The sequence below is a fragment of the Panthera uncia genome, chromosome F1, assembly GCF_023721935.1.
Source record: "Panthera uncia isolate 11264 chromosome F1, Puncia_PCG_1.0, whole genome shotgun sequence".
Taxonomy (NCBI): domain Eukaryota; kingdom Metazoa; phylum Chordata; class Mammalia; order Carnivora; family Felidae; genus Panthera; species Panthera uncia.
The window spans coordinates 35,359,337-35,374,149 of record NC_064813.1 but is presented as its reverse complement, the minus strand read 5'-3'; the positions used below and the strand labels follow the sequence as shown (position 1 = coordinate 35,374,149).

Below are 14,813 nucleotides of genomic sequence, written 5' to 3'. Positions count from 1 at the left end.
TTACTCCGTTTGCTGAGTTCAGGACCTTGGGGAGTAGAACTCAAGTCAATATTACATGCTAACCTTATCCTATTGCTTAGAGTCTTGTTGACAGTATCCTTTTTAAAAAAATTTTTTTTTAATGTTTTATTTATTTTTGAGACAGAGAGAGAGACAGAGCATGAGCAGGGGAGGGGCAGAGAGAGAGGGAGGCACAGAATCAGAAACAGGCTCCAGGCTCTGAGCTGTCAGCACAGAGCCTAACGCGGGGCTCAAACTCACGAACTGTGAGATCATGACCTGAGCCGAAGTCGGATGCTCAACCAACTGAGCCACCCAGGCGCCCGGACAGTATCTGTTGTATAAGGCAAATAAAACAGATTTGGTCCCAATCTCTGACAGTCAGATTAATCAGGGTGGCTAATAGAGTGGCATATTCATATGAAAAATCAAGTTTAGCCAAGAACACGCATGGCAATGGGATGGTTTGCTGGAAGAAGCAATCCATCATGCGCTTGTGTACCCTAGCAGGCTCTTGCTAAGAATGCCAAGAATGCATGGGCCTGACTGCATGGCCCCAGGTCATACCTTGGGGTTGGTTTGACTGCAAGTTAATGTGAAGGATGAAGTAATGTCTCGCTCTCAAAGAGTAGGCTCCATACTGCTTTCTATAAAAACAGTGGATTCCCCATCTCAGTGTTCTTCAGTTGTGCCTCTGTCATACTCATCTGGTCCATATATATATAGTGTCAACTCTGTGGGACTTGTGTGCAAGAGCAATTGAGGTAAATCTGATGCTCATGCTGTTTGTTGTGTGGGCCTTTTTTTTTTGTGACTCAAAAGTCTTATGTCTTCTGCCAGCATCCATGAAGCATTCACATACTAAGTTACGAGCTTGTAATTAGGATGAAATCAAATCTCAGATCCAACAATAGGTTTAGTGGAGAGAAGATCAGGTAGTTCTTCTTTGACTGAAATCAGAAATCTGAAAATCAACTTAGAGTAACAAAGAAGGGAGTATTGGAAGTTTGAAGGAAAAGAAAGTATAAAAGGTCATCTTGGGAAGCGGAACTCCCAAAGGATTGTTTTCTAGTGCTAAGGGCCTCCTTGAGATGTGGGTCATAAATTTAAAGTGATACTCATCAGTGCAGTGGGTGACTTGTGAGATTTTCTCCAGCCACATTCAAATTGCTTGTAGATGTGGAGAAGGTAGAGTGTTAGGTCTAATCATAAGTGTACTTTTGCCAGGTAAGTGCAATGGAGAGAGACAGGGTCAGGGTTGCTGACAGTATATGCAAGGGAATAATTATAGGATTAGACTATGAAATCCAAGCTGGGATAAGGAATGAGGTAATTAGTAAAGAAAAGAAATATTAGAACAATTGACTAGGAACAACGAAAAAAGTCTTGGAGTTAAGAGAACTGGAAAAAATAGAGGTTATGGTTAGAGAATAGAATGATTGAAAGTGAGGGTTTTTTGGTTTTTGTTTGTTTTTTAGTGAGGTTACTGGTGATGAAAAAACTGTGATCATAGGGTAAGTAGAAGTTGTGGGGTGGCAGTCATGGTGTTTAGAAATAAGTAGGCCAATGGGACATAATGGGTGCATGGACTTTCTGCATGGGTGTTGAAGCCTCTGAGAATGATAAAAGTACCATACTAAGATCTTCAGTGATAGAGGGGAAGGCACCAGGAGGAAGGAAGAAGGTTGCAGTGAGGACAGGAAGTAGGTGGCATCCTCCAAAGACGCAGGCTTTAAAATAAGTTGAGCGTTTGAATGAAGAGAGAGGAACGACTGCCTAGAAGTAACAATGAAATGACAGGGACATGTAGCTTATTTTCAGGACCAGTTAACTGGGATTTGGGAGAACAGAAAACTGCCTCCATGTGAGAGGGCTGCAGAAGAAATAATATCCTGAGAAGATAGCTGGATTTCAGCTAAAGCAAGTAGGTGAAAGAAATGTTTGGACAAGAGCTTAAGGTTATTGGTAACTGAGCTTAATAGTAACGCTTGGGACCTTTAGCACATAGGGGGCAGTCCAGAAAAGGGTGGGAAATTGGGTGAAATTAGGCAATGCACAGAGCATTTTGGCATAAGAGACCAAGGCTCAGTGGACCTGGCATGAAGGGACTTGGGTGCTGGGGCATCTAGAGGGGACTGAGTTATGCTCACCTGTAGGTCATGGTGAGATTACTTCTAAGAGACTTTAGAGGAAGTTATAGTCAATTATGATTATATACTTTTCAGGAATTCTTATGTAACGTCTAGGAGGAGGTGAATAGGATCACTGCAGAAGTAGGAGTGGTTTTTACCAAGAGCAGGTATAATAATCTCCTTTGGGTAAAAAGAGATCCGACTCTTCTGTAAGAGATTTGGTTGATCTAAGGTTTTGAATACTCTCCCTAGGACTGGGACCTGAGCTGCTCAGGGATCAAGTAAAATTCCAGGTGAATGTAATTTGAAGATGGTTGGGGAGAAGGAAGAGGGGGTGGGGGAGAAAGGTCTTTCTTAAGTGTCTTCTGCGTTACTGTCAAAAGGCAGACTCTAAACAACTACAGCAGTGAACTTCAGTATAAGAGTTGTAACCATTGATTAGGTCAGGTGAAGGTCACTAATATTGTTCTTCCCAATGATTACCATGCTCAAAGAAACTTTTGGGGATCTTGGGCAGCTAGAAAATGACATGTGGTGTCAATATGGCCACCCTCACAGGAAGCAAACATGCAGTTGATGACGTCATATGAGGGTTTGCATATGATGGTCCACTGCAAGCACATATCCTAGCATCTTCGCCCTCTTCTCTGAACATTTTGTTCAATTTCTTGCACTAACAAACACCTTTATATGATTAGAACATGTTACTGCCCTTACAGCTTTTTTAAATGGTGGTAGCCCATACCTCTCACAGGAAAATAGGATTTCAACATGAAAATGTACCATTCAGGTCCTTGAAGTTGCAAGGACAGCACCTATAACCTATAACAATGTGAATTATTGAGAATTGAATTACGAATTTCCTAGTGAAGAATTTATAATGGTGTTTTTCCTTTGTTTTAGAAAATTAATCTTTTTCTGATACATGGCCAGAATATTTGATTTGGAGAGTTGGCATCTGTCTACTGATTATTCATTTGAGAGCTTTTCCTTAGGTCATTTGACTTCAAGTCAACAAAATGATGCTTACCTGTAAAGTAGCCAAGACCCTTGATGGCATGGTTATCTATCTATGTCATTAGGGTACCACAGATATGCCCATTCTCTGTATTTGTTCTAAGTTTGGTTTACCAAATCATAGCCGTTACATTTTCCTACTAGCTATAATATCTTAGTAGAGCGCGGGTAGTAAGTACCAAAACATGATTTTCAAAATTAATCTATGTACAAGGAGGTGGCACACTTTTCCTAATTATTGTAGTTACCATAGCAAAACCAAAAGTAGTTCAAGCAAAAATGTGCTCATACACAATACAAACAGTTTTGTGTATAGAGGTTAATATGCATAACAAAGGCAGAGGAAGTGAATTAGATGAATCTATTGGAAATATTAATACACATTTTATTAAGTAAGTAAAAACTGAAGCAACACTTGATCTTTTAGAATAATAGTCTTATATGTGTATCAAATATATTTAAGTTATTTAGGACCTGAATTCTCAAAATTAAAATTGTGAGTAAGAAAAACAATGAATCTCTCAGAACAACTATAAGCCTAAAACATAAAGTCAGCAAATGAACAAATCCTATTGAAAAATCTCTCTTTAGACAGGAGATATCAACTGTCCCATATACCTCAATACTTCATGAATATGTGACACTTTCAATGCTACATGTTTGGCTCTATATGCCGATTTCAGTTGGATTTAGGTAAAGTGACAGGTTTTAATTTTTAAGGAAAAGTGAATGCTTCATTTTTAGTAACATTGTGCTTGAAGCAGATGAACCTGAGAATTGAGAGCTCCTGTAGACAGTCACTTTGCCAGGTGGCTCTCATCGGGGTGTTTATTGTTAAAAACCCCGCTATTTCTGCCTGAGGTTTGAAGCCAGGACTTCACAAGATCCCCTGCTGCACTCCTCAATTCTTTCCACGCAGAGAGCAGATGGGTGAAGCAGAATAAATCCCAGCCTCAGAGGCAATAATGTAGCATTCCAGAGACCAGTGATGGTGTTGCTTTTAGTTGGAGTAAATGCTAATTGGAGTTGGGAGTGAAATTTAGAATGGAAAATTGGACTTGCTTTATGAGACAGTTGGGAAACTTGTTAAGGGTATTATCACTACCATATTTTGATAAACAGAAACAAAATGTTAACATTACAAACTTTAGTCAATTGTTTCCAATTTAGCTTGGTTGGTTAGAACAGGATGCTTCAAGGATAAGCACACAGGTCGTGGGATCCTGTCTTAATCTTTAAACTAACATGGTCCTTTGTATTAAAAAATGCTAACGTACCAAGTCATTTGGATTCTTGTAACTTCTAATAAATTCTATGTCACAAAAATAGCATAAATAGGTCATCTCTTCTGATCTGTCTGTATCTTTTTATGGTTTCGCTGAGGCAGTTATGACACTGCCTTGTATTTTTGTGCATCTTTTTCATCATGGTTTTTCCGCTTTTGGGGGGAAGAGATCATGTATTTTCATTATTATATCCCTAGAACTGAGTCCATTGCCCCAAACTGGAAAGCTAAAACATAATAGAAAGAAGCAGCCAACATTCCTTCCAGTAACGGTCAAGGATGGTCATACAAAATAAAGTTAATTTACTGATTTTGGAATGGACTGAACAGTGTTATGCAACGACAGGCTTTCTTTGATTATAGGTTTATTTAACTTACCACTAAAATTATGTGACTATGTGGGTTTAAATAAACGCATCGACCTGTAAATCAAGTGTTTATGCACCATTATTATTTCAATTTGAGTGCTGCAGCTATGGGGACAAAACAGTCATGACAGTATGTGAAGACATTTTGCCAAGGAAATTTTATTTAATGATTTTGGGGAATTAGAGGATAGTAACCACTATTGCAACCAGACCCATGAGTTTCCAAGTCATTAAAATACCTAAATGGATCTTCATATTTTTCTCAATTATAACATTGAATGAGACTTTTGGTCTCTCTGGGCCATGATAACTTGCTGTACTTGGAATTCCCAGAGAAGCCACAGATAAAAGCTAGTCTTCCTTCAGAGGGGCTTGATCTTGTCACCAGAATTCTCTGCCTCCTTGTTTTCACTATTTCTCACTTTCCATAACCGCAAGCTCTCTTTATTTCTGTCTCCCTGCATATTGTCTTCTGGGGCTCTGAGTTAACTTCTACTCTAGTATATTTCACTTTTTAATTATAAAAAAGTTAGAAAATTACATTGCATATGCAACCATAACCATTTTCAACACAGAAGGTAACTCTATACATAGTGAAGAGTAACAAACACATCCTTAATTATAATAAAAAAGAATAGTTTGTAGCTATATTTAACAACTCCAGTGGTTTCTTTGAATGGTGATCTGTCACTAAATGTATTATATAAAGAGTTGCATTTCTTACCATGATAGAAAAAAATGTTTTAATCTAATAAGTGATAGAACTGTAAACTTTTACAGCTGTATAAAAAATAAATTTGTGTCATTTATATCCTTAGCAGAGGCCAGTGGGAGCCCTGTGGCACCACATGAACAAAATAGACCAAAATAATAACAATGTAACAGCTCTGAAATTTAACTTATCATTGGACCCATAGCCCACCAAAGTAGGTCAGAACTATTTTCCAAAACTAAGCAGATCACTGCCTGCTAATTTTTTTTTTTTTTTAATTCTGATAGGACTCAGAATCTCCTAACGTAACATCCAAAATGTCAAGGATTCAACTGAAAATCATCCATCATTCCAAGAACCAGAAAAACCACTAACTGAATGAGAAAAGAAAATAAACTGGCATCAACACTGAGTTGCATCAGATGTTGAAATTATTTGACAAGGATTTTAAATAAATCATCACAAAATGATTTAATAAGCAATTAAAAATTCTCTTGAAATAAAGACTGCCTAAATTTGGCAAAAGATATAAATCCACAGATTTGAAAAGCTGAATGAAACCCAAATAGAACAAACTCAAATAAACTGACACCAACACATCATAAATAAAATTCTGAAAGCTAAAGACAAAGTTGAAGGTATTATCACTACCATGTATTTTCTCTTCAAGCATCCAGAGAAATGATGCATTACCTATATGGCAACACCAATTTCAGTGACACCAGATTTCTGATTTTAAACCATGGTGCGTAGAATGAAATGGTGTATATTTTTTCAAATGCTGAAAGAAAAGAACTGTCAATTCTCTTCACGAGTTTTCTAAATTATATGTAGTGATTAAAACAAGAACTATAATACCATCTGATCTTCAAGACAATGATATTCTGAAATGGGAAAGATAAAGAAATCTAAATGGAAATAAAGTCCCTCTATTTCAGTCAAAGTGTTAATGTTAATACCAATAGGCTGTAATACCCAGAACCACCACCATGAAACTACACAAAACAATATACCCAAAAGTGCTATAAATAAATCAAGATGAAATCCTGAAAAACGGTCAAGTAACCCACAGGAAGGCAAGGAAAGAAAAACAAGGGAATCCAGAAGAAAACAAAATAAGAAAATGAGATACTTCAACATGAACATATCAATGATTACTTACACTAATTAAAAAGGCAGAAATTGACAAGATAAATTTTTTAAAGAGCTGACCCTACAATATGTGTTTAATATACTGTTTATAAGAAATTCATTTCAAAATCAATTACAAGTATAGGTTGAAAGTAAAAGGATGGAAAAAGATATACCATGCAAACATGAATTTTTTAAAAGGCAGGAGCAGTAAATTTCATATAAAAAAAAAAAGAAAATCTGAAAGAACTGACAAAAAAAAAAAAAATTCCTAGAACTAACAAGCCCATATAGCAAAGTTGCAGGGGATAAGGTTAATATACAAAAGTTGATTGCTTTCCTATATAACAGCAATGAACAAGTGGAATTCAAAATTAACAACACATTTACATTAGCACCTCAAAAATGGAATACTTAGGTATAAATCTAACAAAATATGTACCAAATCTATATGAGGAAAATGACAAATCTCTGGTACAGGATATCAAAAAAGAAATAAATAAGTGGAGAAATGTCCCATGTTCATGGATACGAAGATTAAATATTTTCAAGATTATTAGTTCACCCCAACTTGATGCAATCCCAACCAAAATTCCAGCATATAACCTCATAAATATGAACAAACTGATTCTAAAGTTTATGTGAATGGGCAAAGGACCCAGAATACAACACACAATACTGAAAGAGAAAAAAATTGGAGAACTGACGTTACCCAAGTTCAAGACTTCCAGACAGTAATCACATGTGGTATTGGCAAAATATACACAAATAAATAAATAGAACAGAACAGATAGCCTGCAAATAAACGTATGTAAATACAGTCGATTGATCACATACAAAGAGCAAAGCAATAGTCTTTTCAGTGCATGGAGGAACAAAAGATAGTCTTTTCAATACGTGGCAGGGGAACAACTGGACATTTACATACGGAAAAGTGAATTTAGATAAAAACCTTACACCCTTCACAAATATTAACTCAAAATAGACTGCAAACCTAAATCTAAAATGCAAAACTATAAAATGTCTGGAAGATAACATGGGAGAAAACCTAGATACCCTTAGGTAAGTTGATGACTTTCTAGATACAATACTAAAGACATGATCCATGAAAGAAATAACTGATAAACTGAATCTTATTAAAATTTAAAACTTCTGCTTTAGGAAAGGCATTATCAAGAGAATGAGAAGACAAAGTGGATAATTCCTCACGAAATCTCTCTTCAAGTACACAAAAAAACTAGGTTTTTTCAGTCTGTGCTGTAGTTAAATGTGGTCATATGACTAAATCTGACCAATGAAATATGAATAGAAGAGATAGCCACTACATTTGGTATTGGTCCATAAAAACCTAGATGCCATGCTCCATTTTCTTTCCTCCTGCAGTGGCTTGCTGCAGAAGAGCATGAGAAACTTGGAAACCATTTTTGAAGATGGAAAAAAAGAGAGAAGAGCTTGTGACCCTGAATCACCATTTAGAGGACAACTGATCATGAGAACCCATTTTTGGAATTTACATCCGTGAAAAAGAACTGATTTCATTAAGCCATAGAGATTTGGGACAGCCACGACTTCTTTATTCATATAGTCATTCTTGGCAGCTTGTCAAAAATTGAGGCCAACACACTTTTCCAGAACATTCAAGTGCCTCTCCTGTTTGGATGTGCAGATTCATTGGTCAATTATGTCCTTTTGTCTAATGAGGCAATATTTACAATGGCCTCTAACTTCGATATAATTTCCTCTTTATAGCCCTAAATGTAACATTTAAAAAATTTATAACTCCCCTAACCTGTTTCAAGAAGAATTTAAAATAGCTGACAAAAATACACATACTATACCAAGATCAAATATTTTTTTAAAAAATAAGAAAAAAAAAAAGGCATCTATAAGAAATAGGAAACTTAAATAATCCCAGGTAAGGTAAGTACATAAATATATTCCAGAAAAAAACTGTATGCTTATAGAACTCACATTAGCTGATAAGATTTCCAGCAGACTGTATGATCGGCAAATATGATGCATTCCACAATTTATTTCATGCTTTTTATCATTTATCAAGATTTTTTTGCATGCTTTTTACTAAGGGAAAAATCATGCAAGCTAGAAGTTGTTCAGGAAAAATATTACTTCTCCTGACATTGACACTGGGGAGATTTTTCTCCTATGTGTTCTCATAGAGGGGACAGTGATTAAGGAAATGTCTTCTATAGCAAACTTACAACAAACAGTGCCATGAATCAAAGATCATTAAACTTCGCAACTGAAACTCTAAAAGGGAACAGTAAGTGAAAATAATAAGTGAAAATTTTCCCTTGTTTTCTTATTCCTTATTTACTTTTTTCAGAAATCTTCAGTAACAACCTAAATGTTTTCCTCAGGTATCAATTACTCTATTGAAAAAGGAGTAAGATGGAAAAGTTAGATTGTAATTAGTTTTCTCAGTGGTGTCTATACAGTAGTAGGTCAGCCGCTACTCATTACCAAATGTGGGGACTGCCTCCAAACTTCTGAAAATGTTCAGAACACAGAAGCAGACACAAACACAAGTGCTCATTGGGAAACACACACGCAAACCTCCTCTGGGTTTCAGCGTAAGAATGTTCCGCATAAGAGAAAGATAAAATCGTTTACGTTTGACATACATGAACAATGTTAGCTATAAAGTAGGGGAGGAATATTCCTTGAGACTAGATCATTGTTCTCAGTGTAAATATAAATAAGTGCATTAACCTTTTACAGGCAAATATGAATAACACAAAAAGTTAGCATCATTATAAAATTTAGTAACATAAAAATTTCAACATTTTCTGTTTATAAAGTAAAGGATTTGAGTCAGGCTCCGATTCTCAGTATAATGCATAAAAAATATTTCCCCTTTATACACCTCTTTTATCCTTATTTTTAACATTTTCCTCATGATTTGAAGAATTATGATTTATGAAATAAGCTGTTTTTCATGCCCACAAGGGGGACCCTTTGCACCATAGCAGCAGAGTTTCTACAGCACGGATCTTACTGCTATTACACCATTTGGTTAAATGCATGATCTGCCATAAAGTGCTAAAAAGTCAAGGCATCTCCCCTCCCCTTGCCCTCACCTGTGAGTCCAGGGGGACAGATACAAACATAACCTGAGGCTTCAGGGTAGCTGAATGAAGAAGGCAGCTGAGCAATGTGTCCGTATTGTTTCTCTGAGGACAGCTCCACACACGCCCCACCAGAGTGGCAGGGGTTACTGTTGCATTCATTGATGTGAGTCTCACACTGGGTACCTGTGTATCCTGCAGGATAAAAGTTCAGAGAAGCTGCTAAGTCAAAGATCCTCAACCGTAGAGTTTAATGCCTGAAAGGAGGCCGATCACTGTGCTGCCACCAATTCACAAGACGATGTGCTGCCCTCAAGGAGCTAGCAAGAAGAAAATGGTAAAGGAAGGCTTCTTTTTTTTTTTTTTTTAATTTTGCAAGTCCAATTTTTAAAATTTTATTTATGTATTTTTTAACATAATTTATTGTCAAGTTTGCTAACATACAGTATATACAGCGTACTCTTGGCTTCAGGAGTAGATTCCCATGGTTCATCACTTACACCAACACCCCATGCTCATCCCACCAAGTGTCCTCCTTAATGCCCATCACTCATGTTTCCTGCTCCCAGCCCCCCACCCCCATCAACCCTCAATTTGTTCTCTGTGTTTAAGAGTCTCTTATGGTTTGTCTCCCTCTCTGTTTGAACTATTTTTTTTCCTTCTTTTCCCCTACGATCTTGTTAAGTTTCTCAAATTCCATATATGAATGAAAACATGATATCTGTCTTTCTCTTATTTCACTTAGCATAATACCCACCAGTTCCATCCACGTTATTGCAAATGGCAACATTTCATTCTTTTTCATCACCAAGTAGTATTCCATTTTGTGTGTGTGTGTGTGTGTGTGTGTGTGTGTGTGTGTGTGTGTGTACCACATCTTCTTTATTCATCAGTTGATGGACATTTGGGCTCTTTCCATAATTTAGCTATTGTTGATAGCACTGTTATAAACATTGGGGGTGCATGTGCCTCTATGAATCAGCGCTCCTGTATCCCTTGGATAAATTCCTAGTAGTGTTATTGCTGGGCCACAGGGTAGTTCTATTTTCATTTTTTGAGGAACCTCCACACTGTTTTCCAGAGTGGCTGCACAAGTCTGCATTCCCACCAACAGTGCAAGAGGGTTCCCATTTATCCACATCCTTGCCAACATCTGTTGTTTCCTGAGTTGTTAATTTTAGCCCCTCTGACTGGTGTGAGGTGGTATCTCAATGCGGTTTTGATTTGTATTTCTCTGATAATGAACAACGTTGAACATCTTGTCATGTGTCTGTTAGCCATCTGGATGTCTTCTTGGGAAAAGTGGTTATTCATACCTTCTGACTGTTTCTCCACTGGATTATTTGTTTTTAGGGTGTTGAGTTTGTTAAGTTCTTTATAGAGTTTGGATACTAACCCTTTACCCGATATGTCATTTGCAAATATCTTTTCCCATTCCGTGGTTGCCTTTTAGTTTTGTTGATTGTTTCCTTTGCTCTGTAGAAGCTTTTTATCTTGATGAGGTTCCAATAGTTCATTTTTGCTTTTATTTCCCTTGCCTTTGGAGATGTGTACAGTAAGAAGTTGCTGTGGCTGAGGTCAAAGAGGTTGGTTAAGGCCTCTTTGAAAATAGCAGTAGCAAAGGAATCACTTGTATAATAGTGATGAATATTTTTTAAAAGACTTGATTAATAAGGCTTGAAATAAAAATAGGACTTCAGGATAACCCTGATTCCCCAATTATCTTAAAGACTCCAGTTCCTCAAATACTGAATTTTTAGCAAGAAAAAAATATGTAAGAAAATAGCCAAAAAGTCAGCAGTATGCACATAGCCAACCCTAAATTCTTTTCTTAAAACTCAAAGTACAGGTAAATGATTACTTCTGCACACTAAGACAGAATAAAAAATTATTTTCTATTTGAATGGATTTAGCTGACTCATTTTATTACAGACAAGAATAAAAACAATAGAACATTAATTATTTAGTACTTTATAAAAATATTATATATAATATATATATATATTAAGTATTATATATAAAAGACAGTTCATGCCAGAACTCTTTCTTTGGTTTTACATACATGTGCACCTGTTTAAAAAAACTACATATATTCACATACATAAATATACATATACATATACATATACATATACATATACATATACATATAAATATAATTTGTGTGTGTGTGTTGACATAAGTGCAATTCCACTATATACCTGCTTCTGGAGCTTACTTTTTTCACTCCTTTGAACAATCTATCCATGTTAGTAATATATATCTAACATAATTTTTAACTATTGCCAAGTATTCTGTAACATCAAAGTACCATAATTTAAACATGCACTTAGTGGACTGATACATGTTTTGCTAGTACAAACAATGTCGCAGTGGATACTATCATTATATATTCATGCTTGAGCAAATATCTGAGTATAACACTGGGGTCTATGCCTAGAGGTGGAATTTCTGGGTTATAGGTCATATACATTTATTTTAATAGATACTGATAAAAACCTGGAGTAGTTTTACCATCTATGTACTTACTAGCACTGGATGACTGTGCATATAGCTCCAAGTCCTTGCCAACATTTGCTATTACCAAATAAAATTTTTTAACAGTTGGTTAGATAAAAAAATAATACTTCATTGCTATTTGGGTTTACATTTTCCCCAGTTACTACTGAATTTAACTTTTCTGCAAATTTAAAAAAAAAAATCATTTCATGACTTTTTCTTGTTTTTCCCATTAGACTGTCTTTCCTATTGATTTATAAGATTATTTATATAGCACTATACATATATAAGCTGATATACGAAGTTCTTAAAGGAACATAATTTGATCTATAATACAAGTGACTTCACAGTCAACTAAAGATCTTTGTAATGTCACTTAACTCCTCTGAGAAATATGTTTTTAAATTTACAATCCAAAATTATAAAACTTATAAGTCTGATCATGGTATTTCTTTATTTTAAAATCATCCACTGGCTTCTGCTTTCACACAAAATAAAATTCAAAATCCCTAACCTAAAATGCCTTTTATTATCTGGCCTCCATCCCATCTCTAAATTCCTTCCCTAGAATGTCTTCTCCCCCAGGGCCTTTATGACACAGTTCCCTCTACTAGAATATCCTCCTCCAAGACCATGGTTGGCTAATGCTTAGTTTTGAGACTTAATCTTGTATGACTTTTCTCAGAATGACTTTTCCTCATGAACAGACCTAAGTATGATCCCTTCGTTTTCTCATATCACCCAGTTATTTCTTTCATTGCTCGTATAATAATTTTTATTATTTTTTGTTATTTTTATGTATAGTTGCTTCCCTCAATAGACTTTAAGCTCCACAAAAGCAGGGACTGCTTTTTATTTATTGACCCTTCCAATACTGAGCAATGCATAAATAGTTGACTTGCAATCAACGACTGAATGAGAGTCAAATAGCAATAACTATTTAAATTATAATTCTAGTTTTGCATGTAAATTAGAGAATTGACTATTAATAAGTAAATAATGAAAACATGATATAATTGCTCATTTTGTAATTTTAATAAAAAACCTGAATGGGTTCATATGTCAAATCATAACCACAACATAAATTCTGTTGCTCAACAGTATAATACATATGTCACATATGACCCTTGGGGTCTGTCTCAGTCATCTGAAGAAGACACTTAGATGAAAAAGGAAACTAAAAGCACATGTCAGATCACAATCCTTTGTGGTGACCTCCCCCCAAGAACCCTATGTCTCTTAAACCTGAATATCTACTTTTTTACAAGTTTTTGTAAACTGGTATTTGTTGTGCTACAGTGAACTTATTGAAGAACGTTCCAACTATTTTCAATTTTCTTCTCGGAGTAAGTCTCAAGACTCATGTGCAGGCCAGGTTAGGAAGTAATTTAAAGCCTTCATAAATCCTTTTTTGCTTTCTGACTCATATATTATCCTATTCCTACAGTGAACATTAGGAAGGTTCTGATTTACAGTCTTCCCAGCCCTGTCCCCACCACTGGGGCCCTGTGGGAATTCTGTCTGCTGCTCCCTTTAACTATGTATATAAATAGATTCCTTCAGCCAAGGCTATATTCAATAGTTTTCACAAGTTTCTCCATAAACTTTGTATGAAGAAACAATATGATATTGAGTCAAGTCCCCAGGGTTCTTATGTTTTTCTTTTTTTAAACAAATCCGATCTTACCTGGGTAACATGAAAACTTTTAAGATAAGCATTTAAAATGAATGACACTTCTTGTAATTAATTACTTTTGACATGAGGACCCCAGGCAATTACAGTGGTGGGTTCTTGCCATTGCCTTCAGTTGTGGTGGTCTTGTCTCTTAGATACAGGGTGGCTTGTAGCATCAAACCTTCTCTTTATATGTAACAGTAAGAATAGGGTATAAGGAAATTCTGAATTTTCTATCTGGGCAAAATCACCATTGTTCCATTCACCCAAGAAAGAAACTCAGAAGCAGACCTGCCCTAAGTCTGTGCCCCTTTCTTAATTTCCACATCATGTCTCTCTTGACATGAAGTTGTAGCTCTGGCAAATAGCCTTATCTCTTGTTTAAAATAGTGCACAACATTTTTTAAGCTAGACTCTCTGCCTTTCATTTTATTTCTCTCAATCATCTTCCACTAAAGTTCCAAATAGTTCTTTTTAAATCAACAGGTCAGGTTATGGTATCTCTCTGCCCCACAGTGTGCAGGGCAGACAAACAGTATGTGCTCTGGCTTGAGCCCTGTCTTGCCCCCCAGCCCCAGCTCTCTACCACCAGCCAGCCCTATGTAGTCCAGCATTTTGGAACAATCATTTAAAGTTCTACAATTGGATATGCTCCTTTCCATGTGTGCCTGCAGCCCTTTCTTCCTTCTGTCCTCCTTTTCCTTCTTCTCTTCTTTCCCTAGACAAATAATGGGCTGCTATGTGCTAGCCATGGGGGTCTAGAACACTCAGTCTCCTAATTTTGGTACCTAGTTAACACTTACTGAGTGCTTACTATGGTCTAGGCTGAGCTAGGAACTTTATATATATTACTGGATTTATCTCTAAAGCAACTCTGTGAAGTGGATGTTATTATCATCTTTGCTTTG

At 36.1% G+C, this 14,813-nt stretch overlaps 1 protein-coding gene across 1 annotated transcript in view; it reads right to left on the bottom strand.

Annotated features, from left to right (window-relative positions):
- The window catches only part of CRB1 (crumbs cell polarity complex component 1), a 206,303-nt gene that overhangs the window by 101,839 nt on the left and 89,651 nt on the right, over positions 1-14,813 (bottom strand). Inside the window, exon 5 of the mRNA XM_049634297.1 lies at positions 9,744-9,926. Coding sequence (XP_049490254.1) covers positions 9,744-9,926 — 183 coding nt within the window. The remainder of the gene's footprint in view (positions 1-9,743; positions 9,927-14,813) is intronic.